This window comes from Carassius auratus, chromosome 44 (assembly GCF_003368295.1).
Source record: "Carassius auratus strain Wakin chromosome 44, ASM336829v1, whole genome shotgun sequence".
Lineage (NCBI taxonomy): Eukaryota > Metazoa > Chordata > Actinopteri > Cypriniformes > Cyprinidae > Carassius > Carassius auratus.
The window spans coordinates 963,065-986,679 of NC_039286.1; the positions used below are offsets into that span (position 1 = coordinate 963,065).

Genomic DNA, 23,615 nt, shown 5'->3' on the forward strand with positions numbered 1-23,615 from the left:
AATTTCAGCATTAAAATACCATGACTTGCATAACATCCTTTGCTTTCAACATTCTACTTTTTACATTTACAGTAGTCCCTCTGTCCTTTTGTTTAATAATGGTTGTATTAAAATGATGATGAAACAAGTTCCTTTTCTGCAAACCTTCATCAATTTACGTCAGAAGCTACATGCATATCCTTTGAAGTCATGGCATACAGCCTCTCTGACATATATTCTGTGTTTGACGTGAGCTTGGGTGATGTGAGTACATTCCGTCTCCGCTACTATTGGCGTCATGATGCAAACTGTGGCATGTACCATTTGACAGAGGAACTCTGTGGGTAAATGTCACAGGCTGTTGCCATCTTTGAGTGTCATCCATGAGAGAAACATCGAAGAAAACCACAGCTCTTGCATGCATTGTGATATTCTCAGAATGCACTGTGTTTTATCATGTGCCTTGGTACAATAATTCTGAAGTGCTGTCAGGCAGTTTGTCTAGTACTTTTGATGGTTTACAGTGTTTGATCACTGCAGTGTATCTTAACCTTTACTAAGCTGCAGCTTGTTCGAGAGATGCTGTGTGAGCCAGCTATTGCGTGTATACGCTTGCGGTATGGCCTTTTATTAACACTGTCATACAAGCGGATATACTTCAGTTTGAACATCAGCAGCGGTATGTGGTTCTTCCTAGAAGTCAAGCAGCATACTCTCTTTTTTTTTTTTTTTTTTTTTTTTTACATTTAGATAAGACAACAGCAGTTGACAAGCTCAGCTGAGCCAGAATGTTTGGATTGAAGATGATAGAGTCAGGTTGGGCTTTCAGTCTTCTGAAATGATTGTTCTTGTTTGACTCGATCAGAACGAGCTTTTAGAAGTATTTAGAGCTTAATATTGAAGAAGGCATTTAGATGAGCCAATATAAACTTTAAACTGTCCTTATCGTAGTATTTGAGTCAGAGTCTCACCTGGTTTGAGTCACCATGTGTCTGACCTTTGACTTCCAAAATTTGTATAAACAAAAAAACAATTTCCTAATAAAGTGCTGTTCACCAGAGGAATCTATTTTAGAATATGCAATGCGCTTTTGCTGTGGTCACATGGTAACAAAGAGGCCAAAATGTTTCATCCTTTTTATTTCACCTTCAACTTCCTCTCCATTTCCACTAAACCAGGAAGACTTAAATGAAAAAAAGTGTCAACACAGCACTTGCAACTTATTTCGCACTGCAACCATTATAACATGAATGAGTCATTGGTTTTTACAATTAGAATGATTTACATACTGAATCTGAATGATTTGCATTCAATTCAAGCTGACAGTGTTGTCTAGAATTGATCCACTGTAGTGTCAGTTGTTGGGCATTTTTACCCCAAAATGTACTGACAACCACCTCGATAGTGCAGGGTGTAAAATTGACCACGGTTTGAATGCAAAATGCAGCCATGCAAGGTTTTTTTTTTTTTTTTTTTTTTTTTTTTTTTTTTTTTTTTAAACCATAAATTATAGTCATTCATAGTTTTTACTTGAAAAACCTAAACATTTGACAGTGAAATTTGTTTTAAACCATTTACAGTTTTTAAGTGTAGACATGTCTGGTTAATTGAACCGAACCAGTTCTTGATGCGTCTTGCATTTATAACCCAAGAATTAACATTCATGAAGGTTCATTGTTTTTCGCTGTAAGGATTTACTCTTTTTCTTCAGTTCCTGGCGTACCCTCGAGCACTGCACGTTTTAGGATACGAGTCACTGATATACGCTCCAGGCTTTGCTTACAAACACAGGCTGGACTGATTTGGCTGATAATCCTGGGGGTTTCTGGGCCCAGAGCCTACTGGGAGGAGAGCGAGAGAGCGAGCGCTGAGGAGGGAAAGCACCTGGAAGCCATCCACCCTGGAGCAAGGTCACTGAGTTTTGTCTGGAGGCTCTCCCTACTGTAGCTGTTAACAGCAGTGTCCTGCATACTGAGTCTTCCTGGGCTCCTGCAGCCTGTATAAGGTGTTTGATTGGTCATTACAATATAGACTGAACAAGCACTCATGTATGGGCATTGCCAGCAGCAATACAGTTAAAACCCTGTGAAATTACCTTAAAGAATAGATTTTTTTTATTTTAAAGTGAAAAGTGACGTGAGGTATAGCCAAGTGTTGCGTCCCATACTCAGAATTTGTGCTCTGCATTTAAACTATCCAAGTACACACACAGCAGTGAGTAGTGAACACACACACACACACACACACATTGAACACACAAACAGAGCAGTGGGCAGCCATGTGCCGTGGTGCCCGCTGAGCAGTTGGGAGTTTGGTGCCTTCCTCAAGGGTCTCACCTATTGACCATTTTGACTAAGAATTGTCATTGATTATATAGTCAAGAGCTACTCCTACCAGTTAGTGGCCGGTAATGCAATGTAAATAAGGATATCTAGTATTTATTTTTCTAATGATTATATTTGTGTGTGTGCAGGTGGTGACATTATGGTATCGCGCTCCTGAAGTGCTGCTTCAGTCCAGCTATGCTACTCCTGTGGATCTGTGGAGTGTCGGCTGCATCTTTGCCGAGATGTTCAGACGGCGGTAAGTTTACACAGCATTACTGTTTAACTCATTTACTGTAAAACAAAGTCAAATGGAGGATCTAAATGGGTATCGTTCAGTTAAACGTGTCAAGCATGGATGACCTGAGTGCTTGCATGTGTCCGGCACAAAGGGAGCAATGAGAGTTATGATTTCTATAAAGAGGAGCCCATTCATAATTATTGCCCGGGGTGCATCTCAGAAATGTACCGTGTAGAACTATACTACATCTGACCACTTTTTTTGCAGGAGGCTGAGGTTAAAAAAAAAAATAAACCCTGTGTCACTCACTGTAGTTGTTACAGGCACTACAGACCTGATCCGTTCATCTGTCTGCGGTTTAACGAATCTTTCCAACCGCTTTACTCAACGCTGGCATATTTATTAATGCTGCTCAATCCAGTGACAGCAGGATTTAACAGTTCAACGGTTCTTTCTTTGTGGCTTCTACTTCACCAATTAGCCTCTTAAAATGATTTCTTTAAAACTCTATAAAGAGAAAACTTAAGATGCATTACATTTGCTCCCAAGAATATTGGAACAAGAGTTTTGCAAATAAATTTTTGTCATCATTTCTTAATTCAGTGAGAATACTGATATAGATTATCTCTATATCTAGGGTATGTGATGCAATTTCTCTAATTAAACTGGTCACCAATCTTAACTCTCTGAAGTGCCAGAAAGGCACACATTTCAAAACAGAATTGTGCGTGAAAAAAGTTCATGTGTGTATGCATTGCTGCCACATTCCATTCCTAGCTGTTCGATGATGTTGAATAAACCACCCCTCATCGTGTCGCTCGTGCGTGGGCAGATGTTATTTTCTCCTGACGTGCCATAACAAGTGCATAATCGGATAAAGAGAGGGGGGATTTGTAATGGAAAGCACAGACACGAGCATGGACACACTTTAAAACGCATCCGGTGTTTCACATTCTGTCAAGCTCCCCTGTCCACCCCTTCCGCCATCCATTGATGGTGTTTGCTTTACAGGAACGGTAGATAAACATTAGCTGACTCAGTGCTTAATACAATAATCTTATAGGAAACTTTCAGATAGGAAAGTTATGATTAGTTGTGTGCGCATAACTACATGTTTAAATGGTGGCTTTGTGTTTGTTAATTACTATAGAAACCCTAAAACAGCAGTTATATTCATTCAAGTGTTTGGTTTCCACTCTCTAAAGCAGTGTGCCATAAAAACGCCACTGTGCTGGGCTTCTGGCGAGCCTCCACGAGGGCCTGAGGGTGGAACAGTTAGGGGGGCTTTCATTGCTGCTACCAGCACACCTTTTCTCCTCCTGCAGGTGATTAAGAATGCTTTTTAAAAGGCCACCTGTTGCAGATTAAAGGGCACCTGGGACTAGGTTTCTCTTCTGATGTCTGAGAAGTGCACCGCTCTGTACACGCCAGCTCCAGTAAAGGAGGTATTCGATTCACCTGAGAGTTGTTATAAAGATGTAGAGCACCTCAGCCAGCAACATATTGTATGGCTTTGTTTAAGATGGAAGTTGAACTGTTAAAGGGACAGCGTTTTCCTGGAGAGGATTGCGTAATGTTTTGTCATTTTGTCAGGTTTTGTCGAGGGTTTTATAAAATCGGTTTACTTGTCTGAATGCTCACAATGCACAAAGTTTAGACATACTTCATGCAAGTCTGTATCTGTGTCTCATGGAGGATGTAGTGATCAGTCAGTGTGTTTCTGAATGACAGAAAGTGCTTTTGACATTCTGCTTTTACAAGGGTTGAGCCTATCGCGTGAAGCGTTAACGCGCAACGGCTTTCAGGTCCTTGTTTTCACAACCTTAAGCTGCTCTCACAAGAAGAAGAGATACTGCCTATAAAATGTAAATAACAATAATGAAGTGATTACTGTGCTTTATTTTATTTCTTCAACAACGTTCACGTTTTGTCTTTTGTTATAAATTCAGCACAACCTTTTCTTTTTCAGTGAGAATTTGCCCTCCCTCAATGTTTGGCTGTATTCAGTAGGTTGCAGAAGTGTGCCTCAATTGAATTATTTTATTTTTATTTTTATTTGTTATGTTATTTATTTCAATGTATTTACCTTTACATTATTTATCATTCATTTTACTTGTCTTTTTCCTTTTTTTTTTTTTACATTTGATTATTTTGTCAGTTTAATTTTATATATATATATATATATATATATATATATATATATATATATATATATACACACATACACACACACAAAGTATTTATTTTTATTTTTATGAATGCACAATGTTTAGAAAGTCAGAGGGTAATTGTGGTAGATTAACTCAATAATTACCAAATTGTTGTTTTTTTGGCCATAAACAGATACCTCAAATGTGTATATATTTATGGGCCATAAATTACTATTTAGTATTAAGGCGTCTTATTTTGTGTTAAGGAGTTTGCCATAATCTTCTATTATTTTTATTAATAATAATAAGTCCATTAAGTCTCTAAGTTCAGGTTGCTAAGTATGGGGTTGCCATAACATATTCAAACTTAATTATGATTAATTGGTTACATTTAATTGATATTTCTCTTAAAAATGTAAATTTGTTTCCTTAACCACATGAAGCCAGCATGGACAAAAAAAAAGCGTTTTTCCAATGACATTGCACATGTAACTGAACTTTTCCTTTCATGTATCCTGGACACTGTTATTCGTCATGACTCGCACCTTTTCCGGCCTGTGTTCAGCGATTCAGATACACCGATGCATTCCAGAGGTGACTGGCGTGGGTGGAATGTGGAAAGAGACACTCAACCGCGTGTGCAGGCCTGGTGTGTGCCCGTCTGTGCCCACTCACTCAGGAAGCCTCTGCCCCGCCATAATGTCTTCCTTGTGCAAAAAGCCACTAATTCATTCAGACTAGCAAGTAGCCCAAAGGAAGGCAGAATGTGCTTTAGAGATTTTCAGCCATAACCTTACTTGTTTTGGCATGACACTGCTTTAGGTGAGATCTTTCGCTCACTGTTAGAAAATAGAAGGACTTGTGTGATTTAACTGCTCGGGACTGAGTTTGCTTTCGAGGGCTTCAGCAGTTGATGCGGTATGTGAAAGGCACGATAATGGCAATTTTCTTTTTAACAAGGAGGTTGACGGTGAAAGGGATCGGAAGCATCCGGCGCGTCCATCTCACCTGCAAAGAACGTTCAGCATCTTAACCGCACAAAGACGCCTTTGTATTGCTCTCTAATAGTCTTTCCGGAAAATATGCATACTTTTGTTTGGCTTGGTTTTGTGGTGTAATCTATATTACATGTTACCACTAGAGGGCAGCACGGGCATGTAGATGGGGGAGTACTGCATGAGCAGAGTGAGAGACGCACAATGTTATTGTTGCAGCCTGTTAATAAAGCGGCTTGATGAACACTCAAGGGAACAGTCTTTATTTGTAAAAGAACCCAACGCAACATGGTGTCAGAAGTGGCTGTGCTTTGAGAAGGAAGTCAGCTTTACGCCCGGCTAGCTATTATGAGTGAGGAAGACCAAGCGAGAGGTGCCTCAGCAGCGGGAGCAGCCGCGGCGGCAGGTCCAGTAATGGCGGCGGCAACCTTCACCATCAAACCACCGGAGCCGTTTGATTTTGCAAAGCCTCAAGAGTGGGAAAGGTGGAGTAGACGGTTCGAGCGTTTTAGACTGGCAAGTAACCTGAATAGTTCTTCGGAAGCAAACCAAGTTAATACTCTGGTTTATTGCATGGGAGATGAGGCTGACGACGTGCTAAGAGGGCTCGAGCTAACGGCCATGCAGCGCCAGCAATACAATGCAGTCAAAACAGCTTTCGACAGACATTTTGTCCCAAGAAAAAACGTGATTTACGAGAGGGCAAAATTCAACAAGAGAGTGCAACAGCCATCAGAACCTGTGGACACATTTATTACAGCTCTTTATGCACTAGCAGAAAACTGTGAGTACGGTGCTCTTCATGATGATCTTTTGAGAGATAGGCTTGTAGTGGGTCTTAAAGATTCGTCTCTGTCAGAAAGAATGCAGCTTGACAAAGATCTCACCCTAGCTAAAGCTATCACTATGGCAAGACAATCTGAAGAAATAAAGAGACAGCAAACTGACCTGAGAGGTGAAGTTATCGCCAGCAAAACAGCTATGGATGCAGTACAAATTAGAAAAGCCAAGCTGAGTAAGTTTAAAACCAAAGAGCAAAAACAGATTAAGTCTCCGAAGTTTCAGCAGACCAAACATGACAGTAAAGCATGTTCCAGGTGTGGCAAGGCACCCGCACACGCAGCAGTGCAGTGCCCAGCAAAAAATGCAGAATGCCATAACTGTGGAAAACGCGGACACTATGGTAGAGTCTGTAAGTTCAGCACATCTGTGAACGAGGTTGCGGACAGTGCGGCTGGACTTTTTCTGGGTGAGGTGGATTCTGGAGAAGAACCATGGCTGGCAGACATAAACGTGGGCGGACATAAGGTGACCTTCAAGTTAGACTCCGGAGCAGATGTGTCTGCTATTTCCGAACAAACATTTTTGAGCTTCAAACTCAAAGACAAAGCATTGGACAAGGCAGAAAAACCACTCTATGGACCGGGTGGGGCTGCGTTAACTGTTTTGGGGTCTACCACAGAGACTATTGTGTATGGTGATAGGAGCACTATTGAGAAGATCTATGTAGTCCGAAACCTCCGCGTGCCACTGCTGAGTAGAACTGCTTCGGTGAGACTGAAGCTTATCACCAGAGTCGATACTATAAACAAAGAGACAGTGACTAAAGCATACCCCAAGTTATGCGAAGGACTTGGGCGGGTACAAAAGCCATACACCATAAAACTAAAACCTGATGCAAAGCCCTTCTCGCTAAAAGTGCCAAGGCGCGTGCCACTGCCGCTCATGGGCAAAGTTAAAGAAGAGCTGGACAGAATGGAAGGGTTGGGAGTTATTAGTCGCGTGGACGAGCCGACCGACTGGTGCTGTGGCATGGTTGTAGCTCCCAAAAAGGACAAAGAGAAGGTGCGTATCTGTGTGGACATGACACCTTTAAATGAGTCCGTGTGTCGTGAAAGATACATACTTCCTTCTGTAGACCAAACGCTAGGCATGCTCACAGGTGCTCAGTATTTTTCTAAACTTGACGCAAATATGGGCTTTTGGCAAATACCACTATCCAAAGAGTCTGCACTCCTCACCACCTTCATTACGCCATTCGGCAGGTACCATTTTAACCGTTTGCCATTTGGCATCTCCAGCGCGCCCGAACATTTTCAAAACATGATGGTGACGGAGGTTACAGCAGATCTCGAGGGAGTCGTCTGTCACATGGACGATATCCTGGTCTGGGGATCGACCGTAGAGGAGCATGACACAAGACTGCATGCTGTCCTGCAGCGGGCAGAGAAAGCCGGCGTTACGTTGAACATGTCGAAATGTGAGTTTAACAAACGAAAAGTAAAATTCCTTGGATTCATCGTCTCAGCAGATGGAATGAGTCCTGATCCAGACAAAACCCAAGCTGTTCAGGACATGAAGGAGCCAAGCAACGTGAGTGAGCTTAGGAGCTTTCTCGGTATGGTGAACCAACTGGGGAAGTTTATTCCAAACCTTTCTGAAAAGGATAAACCACTGAGAGACTTACTTTCAACTAAGAACATGTGGTACTGGGGGCACGACCAGCAAAAGGCGTTTCACAACCTTAAACACGAACTGTCTTCTCCTCCTGTGTTACAGCTCTACAACCCGAATAAGCCACAGAAAATCTCCGCGGATGCCTCTTCATTTGGCCTGGGGGCAGTCATGCTACAGAAAGAGGGAAATGTGTGGTCACCAGTTGCTTATGCTTCCCGATCTTTAACACCTACAGAGCAGCGCTACGCTCAGGTGGAAAAAGAAGCGCTAGCTCTTACGTGGGCCTGTGAGAGGTTTAATGACTTTATTCTAGGCCTTCACTTTGAACTCGAAACTGACCACAAGCCACTAGTGAGTCTTCTGGGAGGACAAGCTTTGGATGCGCTTCCGCCGCGGATACAGAGGTTCCGTATGCGCTTAATGAGGTACTCATACACAATAAAGCACATCCCTGGCAAAAGTCTCACCACAGCTGACACACTCTCACGCTTACCGCTTACAAACAGTGTTACGGGCGATGATACAGATCTTATGGAGGACACTAATATTTACCTTGAATCTGTGCTAGAGGGCCTTCCTACAAGCAGTAAATATCTGGCAGATCTTCAAGAGCAGCTGATGTCTGACAGTGTCTGTTCTCAAGTCATAAGGTACTGTGCAGAAGGCTGGCCGGATCGTAACCAGCTACAAGGAGCGGTGAAGCACTACTGGCCTGAGAGAGCTGTTCTGAGTGTGCACAACGGACTACTACTTAGGGGCACAAGGTTAGTTATTCCTGCTAACATGAGAAACTCAGTTTTGGACAAAATACACGAGGGGCACCAGGGGGTGGTTAAGTGCAGAGAGCGTGCCCGTCAGGCAGTGTGGTGGCCAGGTTTAAGCAACCAGATCAGTGAACTTGTCCTCAAATGCAGACAGTGCATACAGGAAAGAGTCAATGCAAGAGAGCCTTTAATGCCCACAGATTTACCTGAAAGACCATGGCAGAAGTTAGGTGCTGACTTGTTCGCTCTGAAAGATAAAAACTATCTGTTGCTAGTGGACTACTTCTCTAGGTATATAGAGATTGCTCAGCTCAGCCCAACTCGCTCTGCCAATGTCATTGTGCATTTGAAATCAATATTTGCACGTCATGGAATACCAGAGATACTGATCACGGACAACGGCCCGCAGTTTGCATGTCAGGAAATGAAAGACTTCGCAAGTGAATACTGTTTTGAACATGTGACCAGTAGTCCCAGATACCCCCAAAGCAACGGTGAGGCGGAGAGAGCTGTCCAAACAGTTAAAAATCTCCTCAAGAAAGCTAGTGATCCGTACAGAGCTCTATTAGCCTATAGGACCACAGCGCTGGCAAATGGCTACAGCCCTGCACAGCTACTCATGGGGCGTCGACTTCGTACCACCCTGCCGATGCTTCCAGAGGCCTTACAGCCTTGTGTGCCAAATCTTCGACAACTTCGGCATGTAGAGAGGGAGAGAAGGATGAGACAAACCGAATGTTTCAACAAAAGACACAGAACAAGAGATCTGGATAAACTGATACCCGGAAACCCTGTTTGGATTGCAAATGCAAAAGCAACAGGCACAGTGACATCTGTCCACTCAACTCCACGGTCCTATGTCATCAGTGGACCGCAGGGAACTATTAGAAGGAATCGCAGTCATCTTGTGCCTTTGCCGATATCAGAGACTCATACTGAAACACAACTGACCCAGTCTAATGAAAGAAACACTCCTGCAGAGATACTTTCCGAGCCACAAGCACATCAAACACCAGATGTTGTTCGAACCAGGTCTGGTAGAGAAGTGGTAAAACCAAAAAGACTGGATCTATAAAAGAATGCATTAACAATTCAGTATGCTTCGAATAAGTCTGAATATGCCTTAATCTAATGTGAATTTGTGCATTGAAAATGTTCTAATGTTTCAATAACTGTTCGATAAGGGAAAAGAAAATGGTATGGAAAATGTTTATGCCCAGACATTTACAGTTGGCTACCAATGTGGCATTTATAAAAAAAAAAAAATATATATATAAATGCTAATGGTTTGAGTTAAAGCTAAGGGTAGTTAACTTACCTTCAGTAAGGGGGATGTGGTGTAATCTATATTACATGTTACCACTAGAGGGCAGCACGGGCATGTAGATGGGGGAGTACTGCATGAGCAGAGTGAGAGACGCACAATGTTATTGTTGCAGCCTGTTAATAAAGCGGCTTGATGAACACTCAAGGGAACAGTCTTTATTTGTAAAAGAACCCAACGCAACAGGTTTCTCACTCATCTTTTAATTAGTTTTAAGGGTGTTTGAACATGACGGAGGCGTAGGGAATCATGCATGTGCTCACTTCTGGCCCTTTTGTCTGATTACAGTTGAGCTCAAGTTGAGGACGGTTGTCAAGAAAGAGCGGTTGCTGCTCGTCTTGCTGTTGGGCGACATCTGGTGGTGGCCTGGGGAATAACAAGTGCGGTTTTGCAGCTTAGTCTAAGACCTAACGCTTTGATAGTGTGCTTATTTTAGCTCATTAATCATATATCTTTATTTCTGTGCTTCTGTTTTTTCACACAGTTCATTTTTAGTCTCTCTCACATGGGGTATGTGGAGAGGGAAAGCAGATAAATAGATTTTTTCGCTCTCTTTTACTCTGTGTGGTGTGTTTTGGAGACCGAGCCCTGTGCTTGTGGCTCCTGGAATTTGTGAGCATGCCAAGGGAAGCATGCCCGCCCACGGGTGTCCTGACTGGCCGGACGCCACAGGCCCCAGCAGCGGTGCAGGCCGGTGGACTCCAGCATGTGCTGAAGAAGCCCTCAGATCTTCTCAGTCTCAGGCTGGCCAAGAAACAACACACATACAGTAGACCAATGTCTGTTATGTGGCTTTGGGGCCTTATTTGTACAGTGAAACCTATAAGGATTTTCTTTCCCTTCGCCTTCATGTCTAGAAGACAGGCGGGAGACTGTTCGTGATTATAGCAGAGCGTACATCTAAACATAACCTGTGTTTTATGACTGTCCCTGCAGTCTTGCACATGGCGTTTTTTAAGCTATTTATTTATTTTAGTTTATTTATTCGTTTCACTTATGTATTAAGGATTATTCATTTCAGTTTTAGTTTATTCATTCATTTGTTTTATTTATTAAAGACTATTTTAGTTATGTTTTATTTATTAATTTCATTTGTATTTTTATTTTTACTTATAGATTTATTTAATCTTTTAGTTATTTTAATTTATTTATTCACTTCATTGTTTTACTTATTCAATATTATGTTAGTTTGAATTTATTCATTTCAGTATTATATAAGAATCACTTTGATTTATTTATTTTATATAATTTATTTAATAGTTTAAGTTTATTATGAATACAAAAAGGTCCTTCTGGGTCTAGTTATTGCTGTAAAAGGAATCATGCAATTAACTGCAATCTTTCACCATTCTCTATCTTCAGCCCTCTTTTCCGTGGGAACTCTGACGTTGACCAGTTAGGCAAGATTTTTGAGTGAGTACCATAATGGTCTAGTAACTCCAACAATAGCTTGTTAGAATTGTTTAATTGGACTGTATTGAGATGTAATTAAAATAAAAGCAAACTGAATGTTCTGATTGTAATATTCCAGTGTGGTGGGGGTCCCTTCTCCAGAGGACTGGCCGCAGGAGGTGGGCCTGCCACAGAGTGCCTTTTCCCCTCGCCCTCCCCAGCCCATAGAGGACCTGGTGCCTGACATGGATGAGCTGGGCAAATCACTTTTACTTGTAAGTAGACATCAACACTGGGGATATTTTTAATGTCTTAATTGTAGAATGCCATTCTATGAAACCAAGACCTTTGCCATTTTATCATGCAAATAATGTTTTAGTTAAAGTATATTTTATTATATTAAGCTTACATTTGATTACATTTCACTTAATTTATATAATTTTCTTGGATGCAATTATGCCTTAAATCACTTGCTTGTACTTAACAAAATAAAACAAGCAGACTTTTATTTCATTAAGGGATGATGTCATTATCACAACTTTATTTCTTTTTCAAAAGTGTGATGTGTAACCTCTAGAGAATGCATATGAGGGACACAAATAGCACCTGTTTGTAGAAGGACTTTTTCTTATATACATATATAAAAGTGCCATAGACTGTGTTTACTTATTGTTTTCTCTTCTTCTTATTTTCTCCCTACGCAGCGTTTTCTGTCTTTTAACCCCTCCAGAAGGATATCAGCTTATGATGCACTGTCTCACCCATACTTCCAGAGTCTCGACAGCACCAGCAAGAGTCTGTACGCCCAACCCTTTCCCAGCCAAAAGCCCTCCCTGGAGGAGAGAGCTGCTTGAAAGACATGCTTTCCCACTGTAGACCCCCATCCAGTCCCCCTGTGAACCAGTCTTCCAGAGCATAACGTCACATGCTGCTTTTAAAAAGATCACCGCAACTATTGGTGGATCATGTTTTGTCTTTGCCCTCACTACTGCCAGCTCATCCGGATCAACATCATGCTGCCTGGAATTACATGTTTGACAATATCAGAAGCTGCTCTCGTCTCCCACCCACCTTCCTGAAAGGAAGTCTGTCTGCTCAGAGGAAAATGTGCTTCTCGAATCTGAAGCCACATCAGCACACTGCCAGGGATTGTCCGTCTGTTTGCATCAATGCAATGTACAGGTCTAAACTGAGTCTTAGCTGCACATCACTGCCATGAAACAGCAAGGTCTTAAGTGGGACCGTGTCCGTCTCACTTGGATTAAGCAAATGTAGAACCACAACTACTGCGAGATTCAGGCCCGTTGAACGGAACCGATTATTTGACACCTAAAGATATAACCGCTAATTCACTTTTGTGTTTTTGAGCTCACACTTTCTAAGTCCTCAGCCAGGAGGATTTTTGTGGTGTTTTCTGTTTTATGTTGTTACTCTGCAGTTCAAGCAGGAGAGTGTGGACACATCTCCTCATGTGACTTTTTATTTTTTTTTAATGACTGCATAACCACAGACAAGCAGCTTCATTTAGTGCTCGGTTTAATATGGCATTTCATCACAAGCATCCTGGTATCCTGAATCGTCCAGGACAGAGCTACCAAATGCTTTGAAGCACTAGTTAACACCATATTTCCTTGATTATAATGTGTAAGTGATTTTACCTTCCATATAAGTTTCACATCCTGTACACACATTTTATCTCAGTGTTGATTGTTGACTTTTTTTTTTTTTTTGGCATGTTATGTCTTCATTTTAGTGAACTTGAAGGTGTAGGTTGTTGTAGAAATCCCGTCGATACATATACCAAACAGTCTGCACCCTGTTGTCAGGGATTTAGCGTAGAGACGTAGTCGAAGGATGACCCTCGCCGGGTTGCATGTTGACTTTAGGGTTGGTTTAGTGCAGAAATAAACCAAGATGGCTAACAGAAATACATGTATGAAAGTGTTAGAGCATAGTTATGAAAGTCTAATAAAAGTAACTATAGAGTTGGTGAGCGTTAAGTTCAAGGTCAGGTTGCGAGATTCGTTGGAGGCTCGGAGAGTAATGTATTATCCCATAATTCAATGATTAAGTCCAAGTCCTTTCTTATACAATCAAATGCTGCATCCTTCCATTACCAATTTCACTTCATTGTCTGGATAGATCATCACAAATGGCTAACAAGTCGTAATATCTCCTAGATGGTTTGCTTTCAGTGCCGTCATGTTTAGCGTGTGATGGTAAAAGTGGAGGGAAGGAAGGACGCTGCTTCAGAATTTAGCATTTAGCCTGCTGAATCCAGTTGAAGCTTTTGGATGAGGAGCAATAGGCAAGCACTGTAGTACTACAAAACACTCACACAGTTAAAGGGATAGTTCACCAAAAAATGATGATTCATGCTCCAAACCGTCTTGTGGAACACAAAAGGAGATATTTTAAAGAATGTTGGCAGCCAACCAGTTTTGGTTACCACTGACTTGCATTGTATGGACAAAAACAAACACTGAGACATTTCTCAAAATACATCTTTGCATTCCGCGGAAGAAACAAAGACTTACCGGTTTGGAAGGACATGAGGGTTCGAGTAAATGATAAGAGAATGTTGATTTTTGGGTGAACCATCCCTTTTAGAACCGATGCTTGATTCATTTTCTCAGGATCAGTAAACTCATTCTGTCACATTCCAAGCTCAGGTCTATTTATGACTAGTTTTAGATTCAACAAAGGGTTCAGGTTTTAGCTTAACCATTAATCTCGCAGTAATCCTCATCGATTATGGACAGATAATGTAACATACAGTTGGTCATTTCAGCATTTATCATTTTTTATTTATATAATATTATTATTATTAATAATATTGATATTATATTGTATGTATTAAATCACTGTCGTGTGGTAACTTTTGTACTGTTAGCATTTTTGATTTCACAAATATTCTGTGATCAGCTATCCGTTGTCTCAGTGCATCAGTCTATCAAATGATTTCAGTTTCTAATTGGTGTGTAACGCCACCAGTTTTAAAATCTCCACTGAACTGACGTTACGATGGCTTTACCCTCCTCCAAATAAGTCTGAGATGAGATTTGGTGATTTCAGAGGGCATTAGATAACAAACAGTGTAAACCAATGTAACTGTAGGCCTTTATGTAAGTGGGTCTTGTACAGAACTAATCCGTTTTTTGAGCTTGGTTAGTAATTCTTAGTGTTTTAACATTCTAAATGTATTAAATGTTAGGCTTTTGAATGTACAACCCATTCTTGTTAGTGATGGAAATTAATTTTGGCATGATGTCATGCTGGATAAAAAAAATAGCACCTTTTGATATTTGCATTTCCCCATTTTTTTTTTTTTTTTTTTTTTTTTTTATGATTTGTTTTAGTTAGTCCTCTTTTAAAATCACTTTTGATTTGTGTGATCGGATATCATTTTAAGCAAATTACTTTTGAAAACGCTGGACATTGGTACATGTTTTGCTCCCTACATTTTGTGCTTATTTATTACCATATTATATTAGTTGGCTGTAATGCTTCAGAAGGCATTCTGTCAATGTACTACTCAAATTTGTGAGTGGACAGTGATGAACTAATGGTGCTACACCTCACGTCACTGCAGACTTGAACAACTCGAATCAATAAGGCAAATTTGTTCCTAAAAGAACAGTAACAATAAAAGTGTCTTTTTAAATATTCTGTTTTATTTTGGTTTCCTTTTTATTGTATTTTATTTGCATTATATTTTATCAGTTCTACATGATTTACTTTTTGCTATGTTTTCCCATTTATAATTTACTCCAGACAGAGAAAACTTTGAATTTAAAATCATAAAGCTGGAAAATACTATCCATTAAATCACAGTAATGTAATATGCTAATTCATCCACCATGCATACATATTCTAATCAATGTGCACAATCTTTTTATTCTGTTTAGCTGCTGCACAGACACTGTGTAATGAAAATGAATTATTACCATTATAATACAACTTTGTTCCTTTATAAGCATATTTTAGTCATTAATAATCAAGTGTTATATCACTTTAGACTGGCTGAAATGTATATGGTTCATTCCACTTATTCTTTAAAACATGTAAACTGAGTGGAATGATTTCTGATGTTTTATGATGTATTTCTATTTTATAATCATATGTATGTCTTATATTTTGTAGTTATGTTTTATGGATTTCTGTAATCATTTAAAAAAAAATATATATTTTAGTCTTTTAACTGTGCACATTGATTAGAAGTGGGAATTGTTTTTCAAGGGTTTCTTTTTTCACACATTGGCTGGAGAGTGATGTTTTTTTTTTTTTTTTTTTTTGCAAGAAACCAATCTGCGGTGTACATTTTTAATGTTAATGTTGCATTTTATGTTTTCAGCTTTGTCATGAGATGTGGGGATGGAAAAATGCTTTGTTTAAAAGTCTTGTTCAACTGTATGTAATTCTACTGCTAAAACATTTAGCATTTTTCTGCTTTTAGCATACAGATTTTGTTTTTGTTTGTTTTATGTAATGAAAGCGCATGTGGATGGACTGTAGATCACATGCATTTGACATTACTTTTTTTTTTTTTTTAAAGCCTGGTTCATCTAGTCATGACTAGTCCAGTAATGATGGTTAATCATAAAGGAAGTATAATTTATCTCCTTTTATGATGAAATACTGAAATTCAGTTTAAAGTGAATCTCTTTTAAGCTATATGTTATTCTGTTAAAACCGCGTGTTCTTGAATTGAAAGCAGATGCTTTGTTGATTCATTTCAGTGAGCTACTACATTGTCAGTAAAGTGCAAATAATTGTATGTTTTTTGCAAGAACCAAATTGAATTGAGTGTCGGTCATTGTGCCCTTATAGGACCATATTAGTTTGTTTTTCTTTGAATAAGGATGAATGAGATATGGTAGTGTTGTGGCTTTGTTTTTGTATTTTCTGGACTGGTTTTGCTGCTAATGTTTGTCTTAGGCTCTGGCTCCTGTATGAGTTTTATTAAACTGGCCCACCTAAAGATCCCAATTTGCTGCCATTGAGAAAAAAAAGCTGCTTTTGCATTTTGTTTTATATCTGTATTTGCCTGACGTTCTCATATTTTTGTAAAATAAATATTCCAGTGTGTTAAACTGGGTTGTAACATTGACTCTATTGATTAGAAAAATCTGAATGCTTCTCTACATTTCAAAAGTCCTAAGTATGAATACATGTTTTATTATTTCACGTTAGTTCAATTGGTAGAGCATTACACTATCAAGCGTACGGTTGGGGGTTCAATTCCCCGGGAACACATGATAGGTAAAAATTGATAGCCTGAATGCACTGTAAGTCGCTTTTAGCGTCTGCTAAATGCATACATTTAGTTAAAATGGGGGGTAATTGAATAAACCTTGAGGTACAGACACTATTAAAGAATAAACGTATGGTGCTGTAAATCTTAAATGATGATAAAATTGCAGTCAGTATCAATTATTAAGTGAATATCAAGTCATTATTTTACTTTTTTATGCATTTAGCTGACACTTATCTAAAAAGACTTACAGTGCATTCAGGGTATAATTTTTTTATTTTTTACCCAGTATGTTTGTTCCCTGAATTGAACCCACAACCTTTTGCACTGCTAATGCAATGCTCTACCACTGAGCCACAGTTGTAAGTGTTTTAGCAATGGGAAGAGATATAAAACATGGGACTTTGAGATTGGTTATGATAAGATTGGGCTTCTCTGTTTAGGGACAGTGTTCCCATTTTCGTGTTGTAATTTGTGCCCTCAGTAGTTTTCTTTTTGTGCTTTCATACTTTGATTTCTCTGAGGGCTTTTATGAAAGCAGGCCTAAGATCAATTGTCTGAGGAGTCTTGGTAACACTTTGGTTTAGCAATATGATCGCACACAACCATTTATACGTCATAAGTATTAGGCATAACAGGTAAATCTGTGTTTTCAGTTCAATAAAAGTTCATTGTGACTCTTTTTTTCAACACTCCATTTTCAAGTTTCAGTGTATTTTAAATAACAGTTCAGTTTTCATATATGTCTTTCTTTATACAAGTCTAGTATGCCAATTTGTGTCAATTTGTCAGTGATCCTTTCAATGGTACATGGGCAGCACTCCAGGCCCCCTGAGTTAAATAATCGTAATCGACGCCACACAAAAGCGAATTTCTATTCTATATGTTTTTTTTTTGTATAATAAAACTATGAAGGCTACTTTAAAGGTGGCACAGGACCCTGTGTGTTCTTAATCCGGGTCTGTTCAGTCTCCAAAAATACAGTAAAGTTATGACAATTTAAAATAACTTCTAAATAAATATAGCCTAATAATAATTTATTTATATGGGGGCAAAGCGGAATTCTAAGCAGCCGTTATTCCCGTCTTTAGTGTCACACGATCCTTCAGAAATAATTTAAAAAGGCTGATTATCTGTTTAATAAATATTATTATTATTATTATTATTAATAATGTTGAAAACCTTTGTGCTTTTTAGTATTTTTGTGGAAACTATTTTTTTTAGGTTTATTTGACAAATATGTAGTTCAAAAGAACACCGTTCAATAGAAATACAAATGTGTAACGTTATAAATGTCTTTACTGTCAATGTTGAGCTTGAGTTCACATATGAGAGGAGGAAGCGCCCCCTAGTGTTCACGTGGAGCACGCCGTGCTTGCTGAGGAACCGCTAGGTGGATACTATTCAGAAATTCTCGCTGAACGCTGAGACACACCACAAGCACCAGAGCCATGTAAACAGAAGGCTGATTTCATAGATTTTAGCCTACAGGGTTTTAGGCAAAATCTGCAGGAATGGGCAAGCGAGATAATAGAGTGGTAAGTAAAGGTAATTTACTAACTCGTATCTTCCTGATATTTCAAGGGAAAATAACCAAGAGGCCTTTAAGCCGCAGTGCTAACGCGTCAAAACACTTAACGTAGCTAAACACATTAGCCACGTCCACTTACAGAATGAAATCACACGGTTATTAGATATTTTATTTACATAGTTTTATGTTTGCAGTTTGGTATAACTTGTAAAATGTTGCCATTGCTTAGATAGCATGCTAGATTGCTGGTATGGCTAATGCATGTGGCTATCTGTCTCAGACGTGCTAACTCGGCTAGCACACGTTCATCTGAAGTGCTCTGTTACATAGAACGCTTGCTACTGTATTTTTGTTTAGCATATAAAAATGCATTGCGTAAGTCATTTAAATACATTTTTACCCTAAGTGAAATTATGATAATTTGTAGCATTCAGTTATTTTAGCAGTCTCCTAGTGAAACTTGATCGCTGAAGGAAGTGTTTTTTAAGCATGTTTTGTGTTTGCAGTATTACCAATGTTAATATCTGATTGTGTTTCAGGCGTACTTGAACCCAATAGCTGCTGCCAGAGCCAGAGGACCTGCTCCCAACTCTGGCCCCACCATTCAGGACTATCTCAGCAGACCACGGCCATCATGGTGTGATACATGATTGATAATAATTGATGAATAATTGATAGTGTTTGTATGTGATTATAAGGTCTTATTTCTTTATATGTTTCTCTGTTTGTTCTGTAAATCAGGGAGGAGGTAAAAGAACAACTGGAAAAGAAGAAGAAAGGCTCCAGAGCTCTGGCTGATTTTGAGGACAGAATGAATGAGGTTTAAAAAAAAAAAAAAACTATATTCGGTGGATTTGCAGGAGATTCAGATCTTATTTGTTGATCCTATGTGCTTTCACTCATTTCTCTTAGCGATGGAAGAAGGAACTGGAGAAAAATAGGGAGAAGGTACTTGGTGGAGGCGAAAAGAAAGACAAGGAGAAGGAAAAGAAAGAGGTAAGGCTTGGTATAGTGATCTGAGATCTCATTTATGAAACGCAAATACAGTCAGATTTTAGCTTTCATTTTATTGATTTCTTCCTAAGTACTATATCAGAATAACTGGATTCATAAAGGCAGAAGATGGCTTGAAAATATTCCATCTGAAGAGATTAATGTACTAACATTTTGAACTCAAATTCCAGTTATTAAAAAAATCTGACATCAGCTATAAGTTGCCAATCACAATATGTATTTATTGTTATTATGATTTGCTGTTATATTTAAAATTGGTCTATGATTTCCTGATTTGTGTTTTCCAGAAAAAGAAGGAGAAGAAAAAGTCCAGTAGGGTGAGGAGACCTCTCCTTTTTCATATCCTGAGCAACTGTAAACCAGTAATTAATCAATAATGCAAAAGTGGAACATTGGTTTCAGTTAATGTCCCATTCTAGAAGAGGGATTTTGCATTTGTAGAGTATTTGGTATCCATCTGGCCTGTTCTGGGGCGGTAGATCAGTTTTAGGTTGCTTAAAATCTAACAAACTCTGCTTTTGTTGTGTTTGGTCAAGCATTCCTCATCTTCCTCCTCCTCCTCATCGAGTTCTGATTCCTCCTCCAGATCCTCCTCAGACTCTGAAGATGATGTAAGTCTTGCTTATAATTAGAATTATACGTACTTTATTTGCATGCATTGTTAAAATGGCCATTCCTTATCACTAAATATGATCTGCTTGTCTGTGTTGCTGCCTTTTCAGGGTGAAAAGAAAATTATGAAGAAAAAGAAAAAAAGAAAAAGATCCTCTGCCCGTAGAGCGTCTGATGATTCTGACACAGAGTCAGAGACTGACAGCAGGGTATTGTTTGTTTATATCTGCAAGGATAAAACTTTACATGGTTTAAAAGGATTGTTCCTGTCAGTCAATGAAGTATCTGGCTTAACTGAAACTAGCCATGATGTATTAAACATTATTCTAGATTTAGAAAATCTTTTGCAAAGTTGATTTGCCTTCATGAATATTCATTTCCAGTGCTGAATAAGATTGCTGGTGATAATGAAAAGATACGTCTAGACTTGTGAGACTAAGTCTGATGTTTCATATCTCTAGGAATCATCCAAGAAAAAGAAGAAGAAACTGGATGGAGAGAAAGACAAGGTACTCAAGACTCATTTCATGACATTAAAGAAATCCATCACACTGCTAAAGAACATTCACCCTCCTTTCATTTCACACAATAACGGAGTTTTTGAAGTTGTTTTTCACTAAAAACCCAATACTTTTATTTAGGGCTGTCACTAATGATTATTTTGGTAATCGGTCGAATATTCTGACGATTAATTGAGTAAATCAGAATCGTTTTGGAATAAAAATAGACCTAAGCAAACAATAAACTTTAAAATGAATAAAAATACATACTGTATATATTGGCAATGAGGCAATAATAATGGGTTCAAAATAAAATATCAAAAGCAAGTAATCATGTGGTTGTATTGAACAAAATACATTGCGTTAAAATGCATAAGGTTACAAAACTTTATAATCATTAACTTATGTACATGCATACAGCACACATTAATCCTGCAGTGCATTTAAATATACATACATATATATACATAGATATATAATTTAATTGCAGTCTTTGTGAATTCACAGTAGCAACTTGCTTTTATGATTTTAAAATCATATTATGTCTTAATATTTTGTGCAGCCTTAGAAAATGGTCTAATAATCAGTCCCTCCAGGATGTTGCGATCACTGAATTTATCGCAAAATCAAGCAAAGTCTGCAATTTTTGCAAAAGCTCACAAATTTTCGTAATTGCCACAAATTTTCCACAGAATATGAGCTTAGATGCATCCCGTGACATCATCACAAACGCGTTTTCAGTCAAAGAAAGGTTGTTTCTCAGTTCCAAAAATGGAATGAACAGCCTTGCGTTCTAATCATTACTGATTTACAAGTGCTACTTTAGATAAACGAAACTGAAAGAGGAACCAATCCCCACTACTATAGTTTGAGCTACGCAGCACAAACCGTTTTCTGCTCGAGCCGGAGCCGCGGGCTGATCTCAAACACACGACACTGTTATAAACAGCGATGGGAGGTACAGTGTGAAAAAAAGCAGTTGAATTCGCCACCTCTCTGTTAAATCTTGTGAGAAGCATTCACATTCGGGGCAGATTTCTGTTAAAGGAAATTCTTCTTCCCTCAACTTCGACGAGTTGATGCGTACCTCTCCCGTTTCAGTTTGTACACTTAATCGCTGTAGTGCACGGCTCCATTATGTTTGCATTTAGCTTAGCACCATTCATTCCTTAGGATCCAAACAGGTTTGAATTTAGAAGCCACCAAACACTTCCATTTTTTCCCTTTTTAAAGACGTTTACATGATGAGTTAACACGCGTAAGTATGGTGACACGAAATAAAACGTAAAAAATGATAACTATAATGTATGGCGGAAGAGCTGTTCCGGTTTAGATCCTAAGGAATGAATGGTGCTAAGCTAAATGCTAACATAGTGGTGCTGCGATTAAGTGCAAGCACAGAGATGGGAGAGGTACGCATCAACTCGTCGAGGTAATGGAAGAACATAGTGGAATATGGAAAAATCATGGTGTTTTCCGTTAATGCTACAGATATCAGAAACCAGGAAAAACATTGTTCAATAAACTCAGATCTCCACCACCATTCACCATTGATTTCACAAAACAGCGCAATGCAACAGAATCTCAAATATCACAGCCATTCAGAAGCGCACTGCACTCCCAATTAAATGGACAAGTTTATATCTAATTCATAAATATTAAACCTTTTTAACATTATTAAAAGTACATATTGTGTGACTGATACCATCTTTGTTGTGGAAAACACTTGTTGGTTAACTTTGAGTTCTCAGTTTTAACATGTTTACTTTATTTTAGAATAACTATCTCTTGTTGCTTTCAGTATGGCTAAAAATGTCAAACAATATGATATTCAAATTCACATTAGACGCATTTAACATTGATTAAAGCACATAATCGGTACCTGAGATTATCATTGTCATAGTTTTTATGTTGTTCTGCAGTTCCACAAAAATAGAAACCGTTTCAGAATAATAAACTTTGTGTGTCATCATTGTGGATGGTTAGGACAAAAAAACTCTGATTAACATTGAAATGATAGTTTTTATTGCATGTCGCAGCATGTGTAGATCAGGCACGGTGTAGGAGTTCTTTTTTAGAATTTAAAAAAAAATAGAGACCCCAAAATTTGAAACACCAGTTTAACAATTCATATGTATCATATATTAAATGTTTTTGTTTGAAAGGATGAAAAGGACAGCAGAAGGAAGAGGAAATCTGAAAGGAGTCACTCAGAGTCCTCAGACGAGTCTGATGTAGACAGAGATGTAAGAATGTGTTTAAACCCTCTTTGACCTTAATATGTGTCATTAAATAATTTTAGCACAGCAAATAAATACCATGTGACATGTTAAACTCAACTGACAATTTGTTTTTGTTATGTTTTTTAGGCTGAGTCCAAAAAGAAAAAACGCAGTAGTGAAGAGAAGGAGAAAATTACAGTAAGCCTTCCAGTGTCATTGTTAAAGCGGATTGTTTTTTTTTGTTTGTTTTTTTTGTCCATATGAGGGTGGAAATGACATGCTACCCACATCACTCTCAGAAATGTTATTCATAGTGGATTCGCTAAACAGAACTTCATAATAACTGCTTTTACTTTTTAATCTATTTACAGGACAAGTCTAAGAAGAAGAAGAAAAAGAAGAAGCATAAGAAACACAGCAAGAAGAAAAAGAGGAAGACATCCGGCTCTGAGTTGGACTGAAGTGCTTGTGAGTGTGGTGTCCTGGAATTCAAGTGGAAATACAGATGAAGCTCTTGCCAGACTGTGGGGGGTGGGTGGGGGGGTCATTATATATTTGTCCAAGCGACTCTTAAAAGTGGATGGTTGTTAGCACTGTGTGGCTTTGTGGCAGACTTGGGCGAGAGGATCATGTGGCCGGGGAGTTTATAAGGGGTTCGAGGTTCTTTTGTCAGGTTTGTGTTTGTTTTTTAAGCAGATGATTCTCAGTCCAAATAAAGATCATTTACACCACTGGCGGCCCTGCTGATTTGTATCTGCATGAGAAATTCTGGTTTACAGGTTATAAAGGCGGCCGATTTGCATAATTTTTTTTTTTTTTTTTTGAAAATCCATGATTCTGTTTTTCCCTATGAAGC

At 38.8% G+C, this 23,615-nt stretch overlaps 2 protein-coding genes across 4 annotated transcripts in view; both read left to right on the forward strand.

The window, feature by feature from the left end:
- The window catches only part of LOC113062043 (cyclin-dependent kinase 6-like), a 38,844-nt gene extending 22,109 nt beyond the window's left edge, over positions 1 to 16,735 (forward strand). The window contains exons 5-8 of one of the 3 annotated variants that reach the window (XM_026231552.1): positions 2,453 to 2,562; positions 11,597 to 11,647; positions 11,766 to 11,901; positions 12,331 to 16,735. In XM_026231552.1, the coding sequence (XP_026087337.1) occupies positions 2,453 to 2,562; positions 11,597 to 11,647; positions 11,766 to 11,901; positions 12,331 to 12,480 (447 nt within the window). In that variant the 3' untranslated portion in view covers positions 12,481 to 16,735. Of the gene's footprint in view, positions 1 to 2,452; positions 2,563 to 4,817; positions 9,943 to 10,522; positions 10,615 to 11,596; positions 11,648 to 11,765; positions 11,902 to 12,330 lie in introns of those variants that run through there. The other 2 variants (XR_003278498.1, XM_026231551.1) reach the window with 2 other exon arrangements.
- Positions 16,736 to 18,260: 1,525 nt separating this feature from the next.
- fam133b (family with sequence similarity 133 member B) lies at positions 18,261 to 23,490 on the forward strand. The gene is made up of 11 exons (XM_026231555.1): positions 18,261 to 18,418; positions 18,951 to 19,048; positions 19,153 to 19,231; positions 19,324 to 19,407; positions 19,713 to 19,742; positions 19,962 to 20,036; positions 20,148 to 20,246; positions 20,499 to 20,546; positions 22,703 to 22,783; positions 22,907 to 22,957; positions 23,131 to 23,490. Exons 1-11 carry the CDS (start codon positions 18,395 to 18,397, stop codon positions 23,218 to 23,220), a joined length of 759 nt encoding a protein of 252 aa, XP_026087340.1. The 5' UTR covers positions 18,261 to 18,394; the 3' UTR covers positions 23,221 to 23,490.
- The last annotated feature ends 125 nt before the right edge of the window (positions 23,491 to 23,615 follow it).